The sequence below is a fragment of the Malania oleifera genome, chromosome 1 (assembly GCF_029873635.1).
Source record: "Malania oleifera isolate guangnan ecotype guangnan chromosome 1, ASM2987363v1, whole genome shotgun sequence".
Classification (NCBI taxonomy): Eukaryota; Viridiplantae; Streptophyta; class Magnoliopsida; order Santalales; family Ximeniaceae; genus Malania; species Malania oleifera.
The window spans coordinates 49,428,004-49,450,355 of NC_080417.1; the positions used below are offsets into that span (position 1 = coordinate 49,428,004).

The following is a 22,352-nucleotide window of genomic DNA, read 5'->3' on the forward strand; positions in this document are numbered from 1 at the left end:
GATCAATCGGGAACCAATCCCTTAACACTCACAAAGAGCCTTTTCAAGGGAACCAATCCCTTGATGCTCACTAAGAGCCTTCACAACGTTCACCAAGAACCCTTCAACCACGGTTCACCAAGAATCCTTCGCAACTCAGTTCACCAAGAACCTTTTGCAACAAGAAGATGAATTACAAAGACAATGCTCCTTAAATGAGTTAATATTTGATACAACAAAAACCTCACACAAATCTCTCAAGTAATGAATCAAAACAAGATTCAAAGAGCAAAAGAGATTTGGGGCACTTGAAATGATGAACTAAATGCAAAGTGCTTGTGAATGATATTCTAAAGATATTAATCACTAAGATCTTTTTTTAAACAAGTTTTTGGACTTGTATTTATGGGTAAATTGGGCTACTAGTCATTATATGGAAGTTGGGCTAGTAAAAAAAATGAATACTATGAAAACTAGCCATTTTATGGCAGTTGGGCTTTAGAGCCCGATGCAAATAATCGCTTGTTTTCCCCAAACCGTCGAAGATTTCCTCGGGCAAAAAACCATTTAGCTCTCTCCCTGAAACCATCGATGCACCTAACCAAACCGTCGACGTTTTACCCTTTTTCTTCAATATTTTGATTTTAAGGTGCATAAATAAGGTTTAAACCCAACCAAGACCAAGTCTTTAAAAGATTATAACACTAACATGATTTAAAACTTGTCCCATATAAAAATACATTTGAGAATAGGATATTTTTGTCAAACTCTTTGTTTTGCCTTTGAAAACCATGAGTACTAAACTTATGACTTAGCCAAATCCTATATGCTCTTATAAACTAGTATGCACATGCAATTTTCTCAACTCTTGCTACATAAACTTGCCCAAATTAGAACTACAAGAGTTACAATATTTCCTACCTCAAATACTCATGTATTACATTATGTTCCTACATGTTCTTCGTTGGATGTGTGCTTAAGATCTTCTGATTGAGTGTCCTTTTGATCTTTGCCTATTTGAGTGTCCACTTGATCTTTGCCTATAAGAATATTCACTTGATCTTTGCATGCACAAGACCCGTATCGGTGTGATTTCACCACTTATACCTGCCACAACTTAGTATGCAAAGATTAGATAAACCAAGAACCACTAAGGGGTTGTTATCATCAAAATATGAAAATTAGGATCATGTAGCCACTTAGGCTAACATGCTCATATTGAGTGGAACACATGTGCGGGAAAGCATAGTGAAATAAAGAACAAGGAAGGAGGCTGCACGAAGAAACCGCAAATGGTTAGGTCGACGGTTGCATCAACGTTTACTCTCATGAGATAATCGTCGACGGTTTTAGTCAGGTTTTAGTCTTCAAGATTGGCCTTGGTATTAAATAGTTGACGGTTTTCCTGAAACCGTCAACATTATTGTTCAAAGCAGATCACATATTTTTGAGGAATTATAAGTCTTCTGTATGCACGGGGTTAGAATATAAGTAATATTTTGTAACCCTAGCTTTGACTTATTGATAGTGAAAATCAGCCGCTTGCTCCCGTGGACGTAGACACATTGCTGAACGACAAAATTTCTTGTGTTGTGTTCTTATTGTTTTATTTTATTCTCTTTTTGATTTTTTATTTACGTATATTCATCGTTGGTTGCTTGCATTGCTTGTTCTGGATTCAATTTGTGTTTTTCCACTGCGCATTGGTATACTACCACTCTGCACAACAATTTAATTTATTCCATGTTTTTGGTTGAAGCCTTTCATAACCAACCTTGCCTTTCTACTAGGTTGTAAACTATTTTCTTAAGTCTGCAATCTATATACCCATTTATTCTTCAAAGCTCTCCTACTTTTAGGCAACTTTACCAGTTCAAATGTATGATTTTCATGTAGGGATTCCAAATCTTCCTATATAGCCTTCAACCACTCATATTTGTGCTTATGTTTCCTATCCTCCTAATCGCATTGTGGTTCTACCTCATCAATAAGCAATATATATTCATATGAGAAATACCTACTTGAGGGTTGGTGGTCCCCCAATATTCTCCTTAATGGTATGACAAGTGAAAGTAATGGGACTCTGTGTTCTATAATGGATTGCTTGTCTAGCTCATTTAACTCATCATTGACTATAAGTGGATCTACATCATTTGGATCACCCCAATCATTATGTGCATGATCTCCAAATTTATCTTCATAAAGAAGGAATTAGATCAAAATCAACCGAGCCATCATTGCTTGTATTTTACCTTTTCAACTATTTTTTCAATACCATTAATGGTCTAATTTTTAACAAATACAACATCTTTTCTTTAATCAACTTCGTCTCAAATGGATCATACAGCCTATACCCAAAATTGTTATGTCCATATCCTAGAAAGACACAGGACTTCTTTTTTTTTTTTTGCATTAACCTTTGATCTCTTATCCTTAGGAACATGTGAAAGCTTTACAACTAAACACTTTCAAGCGATCATAGTTCAACATCTTTCCCACTCCAAACTATTTTTGGCATGTCAATTTCAAGAGAATTTATGGAAAGGGATTTATCAAATGCACTATTGTACTCAATGCCCCACCCCAAAATGATCTTATCAACTTAGAATGTAATAACATACATCCCACCCTCTATCGGAGTCCTATTTATCCTTTCTGCCAAACCATTCAATTAAGGAGTTTCTGGAGGATTTTTTTAATGTCAAATGCCTTGAGCTCTATAATACCAATCAAATGACCTTAATTCATCACCATTATTCGATTGAATGCACTTCATTTTTTTGTTAGTCTCTCTTAAGCACTAGCCTAGAATTGCTTACATACATCCAACGCTTGGTCTTTGTTCTTCAAGGTGTACATCCCCACTTTCCTCGAATGATCATCAATAAAAGTAACAAAGCTCCATGTACCACCAAGTGTTTTAGTTATCATAGGACCACACACATATGAATACATCAAATATAAAACATTAAATTTTCTAGATTGAGGAGCACTTTTAAAGGATACTCTATGTTTCTTCCCAACTAAACAATGTACAAGGCTTCGAAGACATACCATTCATTTTCAGAAGAAGCTTTTTGTTAACAAGAAATTAAAACCCACTAAATCATGTGCCTAAGTATTTTATGCCACAACTCTGACACCGAATCATTCTTTACTGCATTGACCATGCCCTTGGTGAGCTTTGCCTACATCAAATAAAATGTAAAACACTTCTTTCCTCTAGCCACAACCATAGAACCTTAGTGAGCTTCCACTACCCATCACTAAAGGTGTTACAGTACCTTCATCATCAAGCTTCCCCATAATACTAAATTCAATCTAATGTTCGAAATATGTCTTACATCTCTGAAAATTAACCTATGGCCATTATTAGTTTGAAAGAATACATCTCCAATGCCAAAAACTATAAAGTAACCATTTCTTATCTTCACCACACCAAAATCACTCTGTGCATATGATGAGAAGAAATCCCTTATGAAGGTTTCATAAATAGAAGCACCATTATCCATTGCCCAACTAGTCTCTTGGCAAGCAAGATTAATTTCATCATCATCACAACTAATAAAAAAACCATCAAAGATAGTAGCAACTCTATTTTTGTCTTAATCTTTCTTATCATCTTTTCCTTTGTTTTTTCTTATTCTTTTGGCAATAGGTTTTTGTGTGACCTTTCTTCCCACAAGCAAAGCATTCAATATTTTTTCTTGAACAAGACTTACTTTGTGGATTTATCACGATTTTTCAGGACCTTTGCTTTTACTTCTCCCCCTATTTTTTTCTGACAAAAGCTTCTAACTAAGAGAATGAAGAACTTGTAGTTTTTCTATTTTTTTTTTTTTTTAAAAAAAAAGCTAAACCCCTAAAAGTTTAATAATACAAAACATCATGAGCGCAAAGAAGGAAAACTCAACAAGTCCAATCGAATCATTCCCCTGACTTGCTGAGTAAGATCATCTTGGCAACTATATGATCGAGAAATACCAGATTCACCCTGTTTGGCAAAGAAATCTACACTTTTATTCGTCTCCCTGTAAACATGTTCCACTTTGAACTGTATGCCTCTTAATGCTAGCATAAGTTCTTCCCACAATTCTCATAAGTTCCAAACCGAGCACTTCCCAGAATTTATCCACTTACCCAACAAAGCAAAGTCACATGCAATCTCCACTTGATCAAATCTGAGATCTTTGCACAGATTAATCCCTAAAATAATCGCCTTCAATTTAGCCATGTTATTTGTTCCATAACCCAATAATGAGGAAAAAACTGTTTTAAATAAACCTTTTTCATCTCTTATCACGACTCCACCACCACAATTCCCTGGGTTACCTCTACAGCTCCCATCCACATTCAACTTAACCCAACCTATCCCAGGTTTACACCATCTAACAACACGAGGAAGACGAACCCCTACATTTTTTACTTGAATATCCAAAGCACGAAGGATAGCAATATCCGTGCAAGAAGCAGGTGCACATTTATTTAACTTGTCTAAAATGGATCTCAGCCAATATTTAATATCAAGTCACACAGTTCTCACTGAATCATGAATCGATTCCATCCTGGCTCTACATCGACGAGTCCAAAGTCTCCAAATGATGAGACTAGGTATAAGACCTACCAAAATGCCTAACTGTGAAGCCCGTCTTGCACAACTAAACTAGACATTAACTTTGCCTTTCCAAGTACTCGTTGCCATATAACTAACATCCAACACCACTACTGCTTTTTTCCATACCTCCTGAGCAAAAGATCTAGTGCAAAACACACGGTCTAGAGATTCAATCTTTGCATTTGAACAACAATCACATCGAGAGGCCATCTGGACACCTACTTCTTTAATACGAGTATCAACCAGAAGACAAGCGAACCAAGACTTCCACATACAAATTGACACCCTTTTTGGCAACATAGGATGCCAGATCCATTTTGCAACTGAGAATTCCTTTTTATGCTCCCTTATAATTTCCCAATCACTTGCCGTGGTGAATTTCCCATCTGTTGAAGGTTCCCAAATCACTGTATCTGGACCCTCCTTGCAAGAAATAGCAGAGTTCATTACTTCCTCAACCTGATCTTCACCCAATAGATCCACTAATAAATCAACATTCCACCCATCTCTATCCCAACAATCTCAAGTTCGAAGCTTATGGTTACTGATTTCCTGAACCCTAGCACAAAGGGGGCCGGAGGCTAACCAACGATCAAACCAAAAAGAAGCCAACCCTTCTTTTAATAAGCTTTTTTTTTTTTTTTTTGACTAAATTCATGGACACAACTCCTTTAGGGGTTGAGTTTGTGATGGAAACTTTAAAAGTTTCTCAGCTATCTAGCAAAGAACTAAGAAGCCATAAAGCAAACACCTTACCATCAAATGAAGTTGTCTTAGATGCCAGCTAATTTAAAATTCCCTAAATTTCATTCAAATAATTAGTAATAAGAGTACCATCTTAATTTTTCAAATTCATAAGCTACTTTATCATATTAAATTTATTCCCCTCAATTTTGCTAGAATAAAGATCAACTACCTTTATCCAAAGTGATTATGTATCAATTTCATTGATCAAATGGTTTTGAACATTATCATCAACCCACTGTCGAATATAAACACATATTTGTATATTTAACAGTTTATAATCATAATCTGTTTTATCACGAGGCTCGGTTGAATCACCAAGAATAGGAGGATGATAATTTTTGCAATAGAGTAGGTCCTCCATTTTTCCATTTCAAATGTGATAATTACTCTCATTCAAACTAATCATTTACTAGTATTCACCTCCATGGCAACAAATCAAATAAGCTTTGATACCACTATTTGGGAATGGAGATGTAAAGGAGATTGCCAAAAAACAATAGCTTAAGATAAACTTTCCCCTAGTCCAATCAACATTAAGTGGAATAATTAACTATATAAAAATTGAAGTAATCAATAGCCAAAATAATATAAAACAACCACACAAACACAAAAGAGAACAACAAGATTTAGATTAGAAAAAAAAAAAAAAAAAAACCCTTTAATATGAAGAGAAAAATCACATAACCAAAGTCTGCTTTCAGTCTTTCAAAATATCAAAATAGTAGGTTACAATAAAAAGTTCATCTATTACTTATCATCTTTGGAAGAAAACCCCAACCAATTAATAAATAAATCACTCCTATTCAAGACAAGAAGCATGAAAGTCTTCACTATCACTTAGACATAAGTTCCATTTGGGCATTGACCAATACTTTTTCAAGTAAATCACTCCATATATGTGGATCATCTTTATGGAAACCCAACATATCCACCATTTTCCAAGTTGGGTAAATTTACATAGATTTTGGATGAGACCTCAACCATCCCATTATTAGTTGAAGACTTTTTATACCTAAAATGTTTTTAGTCACGAGCTCATAACATTATTTGTTTGTATCATAAAACAAATGAGAGAGAGAGAGAGAGAGAGAGAGAGAGAGAGAGAGAGAGAGAGAGAGAGAGGAATTTGTGAGCCTATGTACTCCCACTCTTTTTTGTTGCATAAACCCTTGAACAATAACAACCCAATCAAGTGCTATAATAGCCCAAACATAACCCCAAGAAATAAAGATAGTGCTTGTAGATAGGGATTTAACTTGCAAGATATTCAGATTTGATTGGATTCTACTCGAGTTACTAGGTTGTAAATGAGTCGAGTCCGTATTTAATAATAATGCTTGAATTAAATTTTGAGGGAAGCACCAATCCATCCAAAGTAGAGCATGAAAGTAAAAACGGCTTCTAGACTCTGGAAAAAGACCATCATCACAAAATTCTAATGGAGGTCCTTTATCTCCACAGGCATTGCGAAGATCAAACCTTCAATTTACCAAATTACCATGAGCTCCTAAACATCATTTTCATTTCAATGTCAAATCTAATCCAACGATGTCTAGCACAGCTAGTTAATTTCCTCACCTGTTCTCACTCACCAATGAACGAATAAAATACAGCTACAAAAAGGAATATTCCCCCGCCGCGCTTCCACGAACAATCAGCAAACGCAAACAGTGGTCCTTACTTTTTTAAACTTAAAAAAAAAAAAAATTCTTCGTTAATTATATTTAAAAAATTACAAAAAAAAAAAAGTGGGGGTGCATAAAAAATGAAAGGATAAAATTTTTCAGCATGGCAATTTTTGAGGGGGGGTGTTGGTGGAAAAGAACAGAAGTATGTGCAGTGTTTATTTATTTATATCGGTAAATGTAAATTATATTGATCAAAATGGATATATACAGAAATTCTTGGCATACCCGAGAGAAGGAAGACCAATGCACCCCATCAAACAAAAACAATGCAAATACACTCAACCTGACCATACCCAAGGGCACAAAAGGCTATCAATTCTAATCAAAAATCAAACTACATCAAAAAGTAACTCAACAAAAGCACTAAAAGGCACCTTTATAGCAACTCAACCATCACCGGAAAGAAAACCATGTTGACCAAAACCGTTGCCGGAATAAAAAAAAATGGATCAACGATGGAAAACCACGATGCAAAATCAGATTTAACACCTTCTAAATCTTCACCGACTTCGTCGCCGTAAAACCAGAAACATCTTAGCTTTAGCTGTTAAGAGGCAGAGGTAAGGAATGTGCAGTGCTTTCTTTAGCTTAGCTGTTGAGGCAGAGGTAAGGTAGAAGCAGTATTCCGATGGGCAAATGGGTAAGAAGGGTACAAGCTACTTGGAAGTTTTAGCTGCCTTGGCCTCAGCAGCCGCAGCTTTGGCTGCAGATTTGGCAAGGGTGGAAGGTTTGAGAACACTTTTAGGGTTCAAGGCCTTCCTGATCTTGAAAACAGCCCATGCAGTCCCTATGGCATGCCCTGCAGCATTAAGTCCTTCATTTGTTGCCTTTCCTGCTTCCTCCCCATACCTGCATAAAATGCTTATCACCCACCAACAAACAATACAATTTTTTTTTTAAAAAAAAAAAAAAATACTTCTATGACATCACACACACATGCACATGCATACACATACGAAAATGTTAAAATGAGTATGCAGTTATGGTTCTTCAATTAAGGTAGTTAAAGCAGACATTTATGCAAAGCCAAACCTCAAACAAAAGTTAGTCAATGATAATTCACAAGCATTACTCTATTACCCACATATAAGTGGATGGATGGTAAAAACAGTGGTAGAGATGGTGATGCACCAAAGAAATTTTCAAGCCATAGTGTCAAGGATTTTCTCCACAAGCTAACTCGACTCTTAACAAGGAAAAATGGGAGGCCCATTTTTTCTGTTTTCCCAACACAAAGGGCAGGCAAAAGCATATTCGCCCCCCCCCCCCAAAAAAAAAAATCTCTTTTCGAGCAGGGGATTAATTTCTTGCATTGCTTTTGTGCTTTATTTATTTATTTATTTTTTGATTTCCGTGGAAACTCCAGCCATCGATGAGTCCTTCAGACCCCCCAATGCGGCACCAAACTCACGGGCCGGCGCCCTTCCCCCCTAATTCGCTGACCGGGTAAATCGGATGCTGTCACAGCTTATTCACACTTGGGTTGACTTTCAGTAAGCGGTCACCCTCCCTTGGCCCCTCCTTTATGACATCTGGATGGGACCCCCTAAGGGGCTACAAAGCGCACCAAGACTTTGTCACTGCTGGGAATCAAACCTCCAATACTCATGTTAGCCCCACCTGCTTTATTGATTCCTTCATAAAATGTTCTTTGCACTTCAATTATTGATTCTTTCATAAAATGCTCAAAATTCATAAAATACCTGTGGGAGACAAGGCCTGTCGTCACAGTGGATGATGTTGACATTACATTCCTTCCAGCAACTTCAAGAGCATCACAGACTCTATCTATTTGACAAGGAAAAGATGTTTGAAACAATAATCATTAAAACAGAAAAAATATTAATTTGCAGATATTAAACAAAAATAATCAGGAGACAGAAAAACAAAAGCATATTTGTATGCCATTCACGAAAAACATACAATGTTGCATGGGATAATTGGTTTAACAAACGAAGTTTGTGTCCTTTGAATGAGGAAAAACAGGGAGAAGCACTCACCGACCATACATGAATCCAGTGGCAGAGCCATGCACATACATACATACATACATACATACATACATACATATATATACATACATAGAAACATACATACATATACATATTCATATACATACATATACATATTCATATATATATATATAACTTACTTTTAAACATTTCTACAAAATTCCTCCCACTCAAAACATTAGTTACAATGATGCAAGATTGCCCACTATTCCACATTCTGCAAGCTGACACCAATGCTTCAACAACATTTCAACAATTGCAACTCATCTGTCATTCTAACACATGACTAATACACCCAAAATATCTAACCACCATAAGTTAAGAAAAAAAAAAAGCTTCTGTCACTACTAAGCATGTTTTAACTATATAATGCAAAAGCAACATCTCTAATAATCACATGTAAAGTTCAATGACGGGGAGAACTTATTGAGGCATGCTCAAGAGAAAACCCCTAAGAATACTTCAAAAAAGTAAGGAGTTTGTGCACTGCATATGGCAGTGCCTATGCTCCTAATCAATTAAATAAATATTTATTCATTTCCTAAATGTAAATATTTCTATTATGTTGACTAATTATACTTAAGGTTCGATCAACTAAAATGCATAAACGTATGTAAAAATCTCTTCTCTCACTCCCAGGTGCAAAATTTTCCAGTAAGTTCAAGAAAAAAGAACTAGGTAATAGAAAACCTTTCAAATAACCAAAGACAGTATTCTACAACGTTTGAAGGGTATGGTCTTTATATTCCAACTACAAGAAAGCAACTAGAAGGTTTCGAATTTCAACTTGAAGGAAAACAGAATTAACATATCATTCAACTGGAGAAAGGTAGAAGAAGTAGATGACAGACTGATGGGAATCACACCCAGCAAGAACTTCGTTTCTACCATACGCATAAACAAAATATGGGGCCTTCACGAATATCTAGGGTTTTATGAATCAAATATTTGACAACAATGTCTTGATCTAATTTTAGGATTTGAGAGTACTTCATAATTAGGACTTCATATTAAATTCCTAGAGATTGTATACTTGTTAGTATTAGGAGAAAGCATACATATAGGCTTTATGTGTAACCATGAAGAGTAGATTGGCAAGCCCAAATTGACTATTGTCATTTTCCTCTTCTCTCTTTCTTGTTTATTTTCCAATTATTTTCACTTATTTTCATGCATCCATCTCTTGTTTCAATAGGTCCTCGATCAATTTCGTATCCGAGCTTCATCTCGATACAGCTTCATACAGCCACTAGTCACAGCCACCCCTCTGCCTCCCACAATTCCAGCCCCGCTGCCATCGTTCCCCACAGCCATCAATGCATATCCTCTTAAACAATCACTGACCCAGCGTCGGCAACACGAAACATTTCCTGTCAACCACTCATAAACCAACATCCCTTCGAAAACCCTAGCTGACCCAAGCTTCACCAGTTAATACATCCAAACCCCAATCCTCTTCTTGAAACAACTAAAATGGAAGACGCATCACCAAACAATCCATCACATATAGAGAACACATTTAATTTGCAACATTACGGCTGAAGACTAAGAAGTCTAGAAGCAGTTTCTAAAAGAAAAAAGACAAAGGAAAATAAACATTGTCACTGCTGGCCATGCCGCAACTAAGCAGAGGTAGCAGAGAGCAAGGGGAGAAAAGAAAATTAAAAAAATTAAAAGATAAAAAAGGAACTTCACCATGATCTTCATCTCTGATTGAGAAGCTCAAGTAGCAGATCATCTGTGCTGAATCCTGAAATCATCCACCATAATCTCCTTCTCCTTCAATCATAGGTCACATCCTCATTGAAGCTTCACCAACAATGTTGTCGCATTGCAAGCTGCCTTTCGTATAATAGCATATCCAGGTGAAAGATGGCAGAGCTACTTCGCTTGTTTGTTCATGCTCTGTTTGTTCAACGAACTTAGAAGTTCCAGCTTTACGAATTGTGATTCATGCTCAATTTAATCGGCAGTTCATAGCATAAGCCTATCTGTTGTGCTTCTTTACTTTCCTCTATTGCTAAATTTTAAAATAAAAAACAAAAAACAAAAACCTTCATTACAGTGTTTGCCCAAATTACACCTGATCAACTGCACGTACCCAAACAATATCACTTAATCCATTTTGTATACCAGCTCCAGCACACCATCACAGAACTCTGGAAAATTAGCAACAGACCTTGGTGAAAAGATCCTCAGTAAGCAATTTATCAAGGAGATCCAGGTAGAAACCCCTGACACCCAAATCTTTTGAGTCAATATAGGGTACTCACCACTCCAGTTCAGTCCCTATAACTGCTAGGTCTAGTCCAGTCACTAACCAAATTCCTCCACGCATGCAGCATATGTGGGAGCCTGCACTAGGCAAATTTCGTCACCAAGTCATGGAACAGATGCAACCTTTAAATTACTACACCTGAATTCTCTCTAGAAATATGGTATTAGAGTCAATACGGGACAAGCTTCCAAATTCTTTCACCAAAATTGTTGACTGGCTTCATAGGACTACTAGATTCTATCAATGGCTTATGCTCAGTTTCAACATAGGCCCATGTATAACAATGACAATAAAAAGAAAGTTAAAGCTGATGTACCTTGCTATAACGGTAGGTTAGACCCCACCGCATCTTAGATTGGCTACAAGAATTTGATAATACTTTGAGTGGTATGGTGTGATAATGGCAAGCAATTGAGTGTGACTTAGAGCACCCAGCTAGGAACCAATAGTTAAATGGGAGGAGACAAGTAGACTGCAACAAAAATATGTCCCTACCCATTATAGATATCAGTTGCTAGACCAATGGTAGTAGGTCATTCCCTAGGCAAGAGTCAGTGGTCAACCAAGATTGGTGACCTTTGACAGGGTCTTAGGGCCATAGGCTCCACTTGCTCCTGTAGGCCAAAAGAACTCTTACTAGCTAGTCAAAGTGCCAACCCATGCCCATCCACTCCTTAAGACAGAGGGCCAACTCATGTCACATCCCAACCACTTAACCCATCCATTGAGTGTCATCATTGCCGTGCCACAGGACACATGCAACTCAGTGTCCTAGGCAAACCTTAATGACAAAGCTAGAGGATGGGGAACCCCAAGAAAACAACTACTACATCTAGAGCAGTTCAACCCACCAAAATCCAAGGAGAGTGGTGAGGAAAAAGAGCCTAATGCATGTCTTAATGTTATGAGGTGTGTAATGGCCACCACAGCAAACTCTGAGCTGTGGAAACACTGCAGTGTCTTCTATAGTAATATTAGGTGTGGAGATAAAGCTTGCAAGCTTGTCATCAACAGGGATATAACATGAATACAGTGTCAAATCCATCCTTAAAAAGATCGAGTCTCAAGCCCCAGCATAACCTTGTTTGTATAGAGCTGCTTGGGTAGATAACACTTCCTTAGCAGTTTCTAAGTGTTGTAGGGTACCTCTCCATATAGGTGCATGCTATTATGTGATGTCTTGCTCATGGAGGTAGCAAGTATCATACATGGTCATCCCTGAATCCATGATGCTAATGCCTATAACTTTGGGTGGGATAACATTTATGTGTTCAAAGATGGCCATGGGACAATAACCTTGCAACCCACTCTGCCCATCAACAAAACCATCGACTCTAGGGATACCTCCACCATATGCACAAAAGGTGCCACATTTTGTCTAAAAAGAAATTTGAGGTAAAAGAATCAGGATTTGGTGTTTGCATTAGCAACAAAATGTGAGTTTAAGTTTGACTTTGACGAGCCTCAACCTCTCAAGATTACTGCACTATTGAGTGAATTTCAAGACATCACCCAGAGGAAATGCCAAATGACTTGCCTCTACAAGACGACATAATATTGAGTTTGTTCTAGGGCCCAATTACCAAATCTCCCACATTTTTCTAACGATCCTAAGTTTTAATTCAATATTTTTCATTATCTACTATTTTTCACAAAAGAAAATCACTTCAAGATTTTGAAATATTTCAACATCCTCCCCAAAATATACAAGAGCCATTACATTTGTTTTTCACAAACATATTTATACAAGTATACTCATAACATTTCACATTTTAAAGCTTGTGCACAACATGATCCCATATTGGAATGTTCCACTTTATAGGTAACATTGAAATAGACATGCATAAAGGTTGTTAAGGAAGGGGTGCAGTAAACCTAGTCTTAGTCCTCATGCCATCCCAATTCTTTTGACTAGAAAAAAGGATGGCATTAAGAGAATGTGCATTGACAATAGGTCCATCAACAAAATCATGGGGAACTATAGGTTTCCCATTCCTAGGTTGGATGATATTTTTCCGGGTTGGTAGGCTCGCCAAGGCTTGGGTCATTAACTACCAAAAATACTATTTATAAAATCTAATAATCCCAAGTTCTGTAGAAAGTGAGAAAGTCGGGTATCGATCCACAGGAACACAAGTGCAGTTATGAACCACTTCCAAAGTAGTTTATTATAGCTTTGTGTAAAAGAAAGTAAAAAAGAAGAGATTTTGATTCGGTTTTTCTAACAACCTACTGAAAGCATGTAAATTTTACTTTAACTCTACTCCAACAAAGCAGTGCTCAGTTTATGAATCTGGCTTAGGCTGTCGTGTGCGTAAACTACGTTCAATCAGCTATCCGTATTAGGCTAAACAGTGAATGGAGCCGTTCGATAACATAGGATAGCAAGGGTGCACCAATCGTCAGGAGCACGATCAAGAACCGGAGTATACCCTATCTCAACGATCACGAAAACCTTTTTAGTATCCGTAGCCTACTATGTATATCTAACTGAATCGATAGTAATCCAAACATTAAAGGTGCATGAAAGTAAAAACATGATATTGAAATCAAAGCAGGTAAATTGCAAGGTATTTAAATGAAAGCAAGTAAAAGATCATTCTATTGCATTCAAATCGTCTGTCACTAACAACTAGAGCTACAACCAAACGAGCATGTGCAGGAATGTAAATTGAAAGTAGTAAACCTAATCTAAGTTGGTTCTCAATGACGTTTAAGGTCTGTCACTAACCCAAAAGAGGCCAAAGAGGAACCCTAAGAACATATTCGAAACTAATATTTATATCAATTAGGGGCAATTAGGGCGTACAAGGTTTGAATTTCAAAATAGGAATGTTTGCAGCAAATCTCACGCAGAAGATCGTTGCTGTCGACCACGTCGCACCCATGCTTTCCCTTAGTCACACCCTGATCGAGGCTCATGGGAAATCAGGAATTCAAATTTTACCATCTTCAACCTAGTCGCACCACAAAGACTTCCTGGCCGAGTTGCTGGTTGAGACTTGCAATATGTCGATCTTCAGTTCAGCTCAGGAACTCAACTTAATTGCCCTTCATGGTCTCCCTGGTCAAGCACTTGGTCGAGACTCTTAGTATCTCTGACTCAGTAATCTTTAGTATCTTGACTTGGTCACCCCTGAGGGTCACTTCGTCGATCACTTGGTCAAACCTTACAGCATTTCTTCTTCAATTTGAACCTTCGAGTTTACAGCTTATGACCTAGTCACCCCTTGTGTTTGTTGGCCGCACCACATGGTCGAACAAAGTCTTCTTCTCTTTTGATATGTTGAGGCTCTAGGGATTTGGTTGAACATCTGATTTGAGCTTTAAGTATCCCAAATATTCCCTTGGCTTCTCGTAATGCCTATCTCCTCGATTTTAACCTATTTTTCTTGAAACATGAATAAACCTTGCATAACACCGAACTATGTTAACAAAGGGCATATACAAGATAAAAGAAGACAAAACAAAGGTAAATGAGGGCCTAAAATAGTGCATTTTAGGGACTCATCACTGGTTCTAGAACCTATCCAAAATTGGATCCATGTACGGCTATCGCCAAATTAGGATACAAGCTAGGGATGGATGAAAGACCGTTTTTATAACCAAAAATGGTCTTTATGGATGATTTGTCAAGCTTTTAGGGTTTCTCTAGTGCACCCAACATATTAATGAGATTCATGAAAATAAATACTTCATCCCTTTGTTGGTAAGTTCCTTGCCCTCAATTTTGATGACATCGTCATCCACCATCAATCTAGAGAGGGACACTTGGACCATCATAGTGCACTTTTCATTACTCTTTGGTCTACTAAGATGCATGTTAACCTTAAGAAATGTTCCTTCCTTCAAACTTGTGCTATTTTCTTAGGATATGTCATGTCAATACTAGGCAGTTCTACTTATCTTAAGAAGTTGAAAGCTATATAGGACTAACAAGAGCCCAAATCCATTTATGATGTGCACAGTTTTCATGAGCTAGCCACCATTTACAAGCATTTGATTAGGAACTTTAGTACCATCATCTGTCCCATCATTGATGGATTGATGAAAAAGGGAGTTCTATTGGTATACGACTAGCAAGAGCTTTCAAGGAGATAAAGTTCAAGGTGTCTGAGGCACCTGTTTAACAAATCCAGACTTCTCTAAAGTCTTCAAGATTACATGTGATGTGTCAAGATTATGTATTGATGCTAGGTCAAAAGAGTCACATATTAGCCAACTTTAATGAGGAATTTAATGATGCAAAGTTAAAATATACCACATGCGACAAAGTTCTATGCTGGCATACAAGTATTTAGGCATTGCTGCTATCCCAAGAGTTTGTCTTATATTCTAATCACCTAGCCCTTTAGTATCCACACACAAAAGAATTTTCGTGACGGGCATGCTAAGTAGGTTGAATTTCTCCAAGAATACTATTTTGTTCTTCAATATTGTGCAGGTACTAAGAATAAGCTCTCACTCAAGTTCTAGCACGTTTACTCACGTAATGGCTTTGAGCGCATATTCCTTATAAAGGGTGACTAACCTCGTTTCCCCGACTTTTGTGTCATTTTCAAAAAGGTGCAAAACAATGACCACCATGACTATATTGATTTTGTGTTTAAGGATGGTCATTTGCTTATAGGGACTGGACTTTACATTCCTTGCACTTCCTTGCATGAATTTTTTCTTTGAAGTTGCATGCAGCCCTGCTAACCATTTGGGTACGAATAAGAGCACTCTTCTAATTTGAAGACAGTTTCTATTTGCCTTTAAGAAGTTGGTAGAATTGTATCTTGATGCTAGTATTCCTGCGTAGCACCCACCAATTAGCCAAAGCTAAGAAGCAAAACACTAGCCTATATACTCCTCTTCCACTTCCTCATACAACTTGGAAGGATCTTAGTATGGACCGTATTCTATGAAGGCCAAAAACAATTAGGGCCTTAGAGCTATAACAAACTAGTTGTGGTCGATAGGTATTCAATAATGGAGCATTCATTCCATGCAGTAAAACGGGTGATGTCATACATAGCCAAGCTCTTCTTTCCCATGTTTGGCTCCACGTGTTGCCAACATCAATAGTTTTTTATATGGATGTGAAATTTGTTAGCTATTTTTGGAAGATCTTATGGGAATTGTTTGGCAACTAGCTAAACTCTCTGTCCTTGAACTAACTACCAAACTAAGGTAGTTAATCTTAATTTGGACGACTTATTGAGGTGCATAGTAGAGGATAAGCTTGGAATTTGGATTTGTTGTTACCTACAGCTAGGGGTGTACAAAAATTACCGAAAAATTAAAAATAAGACTAAAACCAAACCACTTCACATTTCAATTCGGTTGTTCAATTTTCAGTTTTGATTTCATTTTTGAACTTTATAAAAAATCGTTTTACGGTTTCAATTTTGATTTTCTTGTAAACTTTCAATTTTGATTTTCTTGCAATACCAAACCAAAAATCAAATTATACATATTTATTTTTTTAATATTTATGTTAAATCATTACTATTAATTATCGATTTTTATCAGTTAAGAAAACAACGAAGAAGGGATTAAATATTTATAAAACAAGGAAGGTTCTCCCTTTCACCCCTTTATTGATGTGGGACAGCCAACCAAGGGAGAGGCAGTGAGCACTTGGCATTACCGGCCCTTTGCTCCTGAATCCTCTTAAGAAAGTCTAATTCATCTTTCTTGCTCCACCAGCTGTTCCTTTAAATCCATTTTCCAAATCTCGTGATTAGAATCATCATATGTTGAATGATGCCCGATTGGATACATGAGAGCATCATTTCACGAGTCACTCCATTTCGAATAGCACCACAAACAGCAAGAGAATCATTCCTGTCTACCCAAATGCTTCAAAGGTTACGTCTTTTTGTGGAAGAGCATGGCAAGGGTAAGGGAATGGGCCTTTGAAATTTAGAGAAGCTGGGCTGGCAGTGGGTATTATCCCACATCGTCTACATGAAGAAAGATAAGTGTTCCACAGTCCTATAAAAACCACCCCAACTTCCAATTTCTGCACCATGGTGCACAGGAGCCCAAACTTGCACCACCCATTGCATGTGGCATGGGCTTGGCTTTATTGTCCTCTTCAATTATGAGTTTGAAAACATTTTTATGCTTAACCATATAAAAAAACGACAATAACTGAACTGAATCAGTTTAACAGAGAGTTCGATTTTGTTGAATCCACAGTTTCAATTCGGTTTCGGTTTGAAGATTTTAAAACCAATTATTTCAGTTCAGTTTTCAATTTTGGCCAGAACTGAACCGTATAAAACCGATTACACCCCTACCTACTGCAGAATTTGCACACAATATTTCTATGAATTGGTCTACTGGAAAGATTCCTTTTCAAATTGCCCATGGTTGTTCCATTGCCACCTTGTTAACCTTATTCATTTGCCACCTGATGCCCAGCAACATGTACCAGTCTAGTCTTTTGCACAACATATCCATGAATTTCATGCTGATTTTAAACAAACGACGGCTATAAAAACTGCACAAGTTAAGATGCTCACCGTAGGCATGTAATTAAATGAGGGTGACTTTGTGATGGTGCATTGATCTTGAATGACACCTTAAGCATTCTTTAAGAAGTTACATGCTTGTGCTTCTGATCCTTTCACATTCCTCGTCGTCTGGGCACTACTGCTTGTCTACTTGGAACTACCATAGTACCATCCAATATTACCATTAGTCCTATTTTCAATGTTTAGGACTTAACCCCTTATCGATGCACCTTCGAGGATCCTATGGAACATGTAGATATTTCACCTTCTGGAACAGTTTCTCCATCATTTCTAATTGTCATGCTTCCATTTCTTCCACCCTCTTCTACCAATCGCTCTAGAAGATGAGCATGTTGCATCTATGCAAGAAGGGTATAGATAATCCTTGTGAAGTGGACCAATCACCCTACTTCAAACTCCATAGAGTTACTGAGGATGAGTTGCATCGCCTAGATCCAGATTTGGAGCAATACATCCATCCATCCTCGCTAGTGGCAAAATTTTCTCACCATGGGTGAATTGATGATGATCACATTCAGCATGAATTTAGAGTCTGCCATAGTCATAGACATAATGTGGATCTTTATGAATATCTAGAGTCTTCAAGATTATCAAGTGTGTTACGATTCAAATATTTGAAAATAATGGGTTGGTAAAATGTTTAGGGATTTGACATTATATCCATTAATTAGAATTTGATATATTAAATTTCCCAGACATTGTTTACTAGAAGCCTCTATTTCTGGATGTTAAATACCATTGGATGGGTAAAGGCTTGATGTGTAACCATAGCAGATTGGAATATTGAACATTTCATCCCTAATTGAGTTTTGACTTCACTTTTCCATTCTCTCTTTTACTTTCTGGTTTGTTGTCCTATTATTCTCTTATTTTCCTGCATCCCTCTCTTGTGTTCATGCCAAAACCTTAAAATTAATTTCAAATTCTCAATCGCAATTTGTTAATTCCACTCTCATCTTGCAAAATGTTTATTCCCATAATCCTTTTGCTAAAGGTTTGTAACCAGAATAATGGAATGATGCCAATATACCCACCAAAAAAATCCTGTTTCTTGTTAGTGAATATAGCAAAAATCCATTATGGGTTCAAAAGTCACCCACTCACCCTTTGATTTTGGAAGTAGTGTCATGGAGAACTATGAATGGAGATCGTTAGATGTTTATACTGTAGCTAAGTTTTTTTATTTTTATTTTTATTTTAGTTTGGGAAAACTCTGGTTATTTTAGGAGTTTATTTAATTTAGGTTCATTTTGTGTGTCTAAGTACTTTGGGGTTATTTGTAAGTTCTTGTTTGATTGGGACTTTCATGTAAATATGTAATTTAGCTAGTAATGGGTGTAAGTGCTGGACATGTAAGTTGCTGTACAGCTATCGTTTGAGTCAGATTGCAGTTTCTCTCTCTCTCTCTCTCTCTCTCTCTCTCTCTCTCTCTCTCTGATTCTGCTGCTCTCAATTCTCTCTCTATCTAAAATCTATCACTTGTCCTACATCATAGTGCTTCACCCAAACATACAACTGTCAATGTGCAACAGACAGTTCTATTTTTCTTTTTAATGGATTTTGGGTCTAAGAAGCCTATTTGGAGCCTTCAAGAAGCTCAAAGACCAAAAAGCTATTCTACATGCAACCTAAAGCCACGAAGATAGATACACAGCTTGACAACAGAAATAGATCCCAAAACAAGATTTAGGTGAAAACCGAAAAAAATCCACAACAGCAGCATTTGATGCATGGCTAACGACAACAACTTTAGAAATCCTGTACTGAGAACCAGTGCAGAGAATTCAACCACAAAGATGGTGGAAACCCCTGCAAGTAAATTGGAAAATATATTCAAATAGCCTATCTAATCTACAAAATTCATCTTAAACAACCACTAAGACAGGACAGTGCAACATTGAAAATCCCACACTCTGACAGCTACGTGATCATTCTGAAGTGAAGCAACACGTGTTAAAATAGATTACCAAGACAGAATAAAACTTTTGGAGGTAGAGAGGGAGGGGAATTTGTATGCATCCTGTGATTGATTCAAGGTTGGTAGCCCCAGCTTATCCAAAAACCCTTTTTTTTTTGTTATTAAATTCTGCAAGGAAACATATATCATATGGAAATTTTAAAAAAGAAAGGACAAAATCTGCATAAAGTTGCTCAGCAAACCAAGAGCTGGATTACAATACAGGTAAATGCAGTTATTTGTAGATTTTCCTGAAAGAAGCAGGTGTCTAGAGTATGAACATGCAAGCAATTTAGTAAAATCCATGAATTTCAAAATCCACATGTACACAACAAAACAAAGGATTTGGGGTAGTCAACATACTAAATCCATCCAAGGAAGCAAGGACGATTTCCCCAGGCAGGAGGCCAAAAAATTTCTTGCCCACTTTTGAGTTTGCAACAGAACTTGTGAAAAATCCTGAGACCTTCAAAACCCCAGAGAGGACCCCAGTTGCGACCTTCTCTGACATCCTGGTCATCCTCTTAACCCTACATAATTAAGTAGTCAAAACGGTAAATTATACTCTCTTCAAAATTAAGCACCACACTCCACTTAAAAGAAAGAACTTGGGTAGACAACTTCCCAAATTTGATCAATAACTGGCATGAAATGAAAATTCATGTTTGAAAGATGCTCAGTGTACAAATTTTTAATCCTCACATAGGCTGGATTCATCTGCTTCATAGTTAACAGAAGCAGTGCAACGTACTGAAATTATGAAAGAGAGAAAACAAATACTCTAAATCACATGTTAACAAATAATTAAAAAATTAATGTACGTGCTTACAAAACTAAAGTAAGACAACGGGAAGCAGCATAAAATATAGGATGTTTAAAAAGGGGAAATTAAAAAATAGAAAACAGTAATTGATCGTCATTATCCAAACCTTTTAATCCTCCTCAAAGTTTCTGGACTGATCTCGGTCTTCAAAGTTGGATTCATCCGCTTCTTCATAACATCATTGCCCAATTTCAACCTCTCAACCGTCACATCACCACACCATAGAATGCCCTTAATCAGCTGCCCTGACCCTGAAGCAATCAACTTTGCTGCTATCCCGCTGTAATCCTCCACATTTGGAGCCAACGTTGTCCAATATGCGGCACAGCTCCCTTCCATCAATTCCTTCTTCTTCTTCGATTTCAACTCCACCGGCGAGATCTCCTTTGCCGCTGAAACGCCCAAAATCTCCGACGTCTTCTTTGCCTCCTGCACCGAGAAACTACTGTAATGCTCCAACACGGCATCGAGCTCCTTCAACAGGCTCTCCTGGCCTTTCGACGCTATCGTCAAACCGTAGTTCAACAACTCATCGGCCTCATTAGAGAGTTTTCTCTCATCATCATCATCATCATCACTATAGTCCGATCCACTCACCTTCGGAGCACGAAGAGAAAAGAAGTAATGCGATTCGTCAAGCTTAACCGCGGCCTCGTCCTTGGCAAGCGGCCACTGGATCTCGTCCCCAACGCAAGCGAGCACCGCAACGACGTTGTCACCCTGTCGGAGTCGAACAATCGTCAGATCGCCTGAAGCGAGCTCGACGCTGTAGTGCTTGTCGATGAGGTTGAGGACGGCGCCGGGGACTCGGATCAACAACTCCTCGACAGAGACTTGTTCGGGAGGGGCTGACGGCGCCTGAGAGTTGGAGTCACAGGGGCGATGATGATCGTCGGCATCGAGGAATAGATTCTCCTCGAGGTCTTTCATGTCTAATGAAGGGTAGAGGGAGGATTGAGAGGGGGGAGGATTAGAGTTAGGGTTTGAGAGAAACGGTGACGCGGCGTCTGGATTGGATTGAAGGACTTCCGGATACAACTTCTTCGTCCGGCTTTGGGACGCCATGGATTGATTGACCTTGATTTGCAGAGAATAACGCAGATTGAGGATGAATTCGCAATGGTAAAGGAGACAAAGTGAAGAGAGAGAGATGAAAACCGAACAAAATGGGGGAGAGAGAAAAGGCGGTTGGTTCTTCGGTATGCGTGTCGGAACACCGTGGTTACGCGTGTCGGGAGCAGAAGGGGGTGGAGCTTTCCGTACGTACAATCAACCGTCTCCGGACCTTCCCGCGCTTTTATCCGTGCACCCCGGAGTTTGGATTGCTTTATCGGTTCGCGTGCACCACAAAATAGATTGGGAAAATTACAAAGAGTTTTCTCGATTATCATTTTTCTTTTTAAATATATTAAATAATACCTCTTTCAGGAAAATATTTCTCAGAATAACTCTTACGTAATCTCGCTACTTGAAATAGCGAGATTTTGCTGCCATGCGTCTCCATAAAAATAGGGTCTCGCCTTTAAATATCGCTATTTGGAGTAGCGAGATTTACTTAATTTACAATTTTGCAATTTAGTTAAAATGTAATATATAATAATCATACACTATAAAATATACATTAACTATATTTAATTAAATAGGAAAATTTTTATATATTTTATTATTGAGTAAGAAATATTTAAATGTTATGTTCCATTTATTGCCGCTATCTATAGCACAAAGA

General features: G+C 37.6%; 1 protein-coding gene across 10 annotated transcripts; it reads right to left on the reverse strand.

Annotated features, from left to right (window-relative positions):
* Positions 1–7,183: 7,183 nt before the first annotated feature.
* On the reverse strand, positions 7,184–21,950 carry LOC131155757 (protein EARLY-RESPONSIVE TO DEHYDRATION 7, chloroplastic-like). 10 transcript variants are annotated; one of them, XM_058109146.1, is made up of 4 exons: positions 20,733–21,950; positions 20,167–20,333; positions 8,733–8,817; positions 7,184–7,878 (listed from the first exon to the last, which is right to left on the reverse strand). In XM_058109146.1, the coding sequence occupies exons 1-4, from the start codon at positions 21,689–21,691 to the stop codon at positions 7,686–7,688; spliced, it is 1,404 nt and encodes a 467-aa protein (XP_057965129.1). In that variant the 5' UTR covers positions 21,692–21,950; the 3' UTR covers positions 7,184–7,685. The 10 variants fall into 10 exon arrangements, with proteins under 10 accessions (XP_057965129.1, XP_057965184.1, XP_057965137.1 ...); XM_058109201.1 differs by having other exon boundaries at positions 7,818–7,878; positions 8,733–8,813; positions 20,733–21,771; XM_058109154.1 differs by lacking the exon at positions 7,184–7,878 and adding an exon at positions 8,030–8,612 and having other exon boundaries at positions 20,733–21,818.
* Positions 21,951–22,352: the final 402 nt, after the last annotated feature.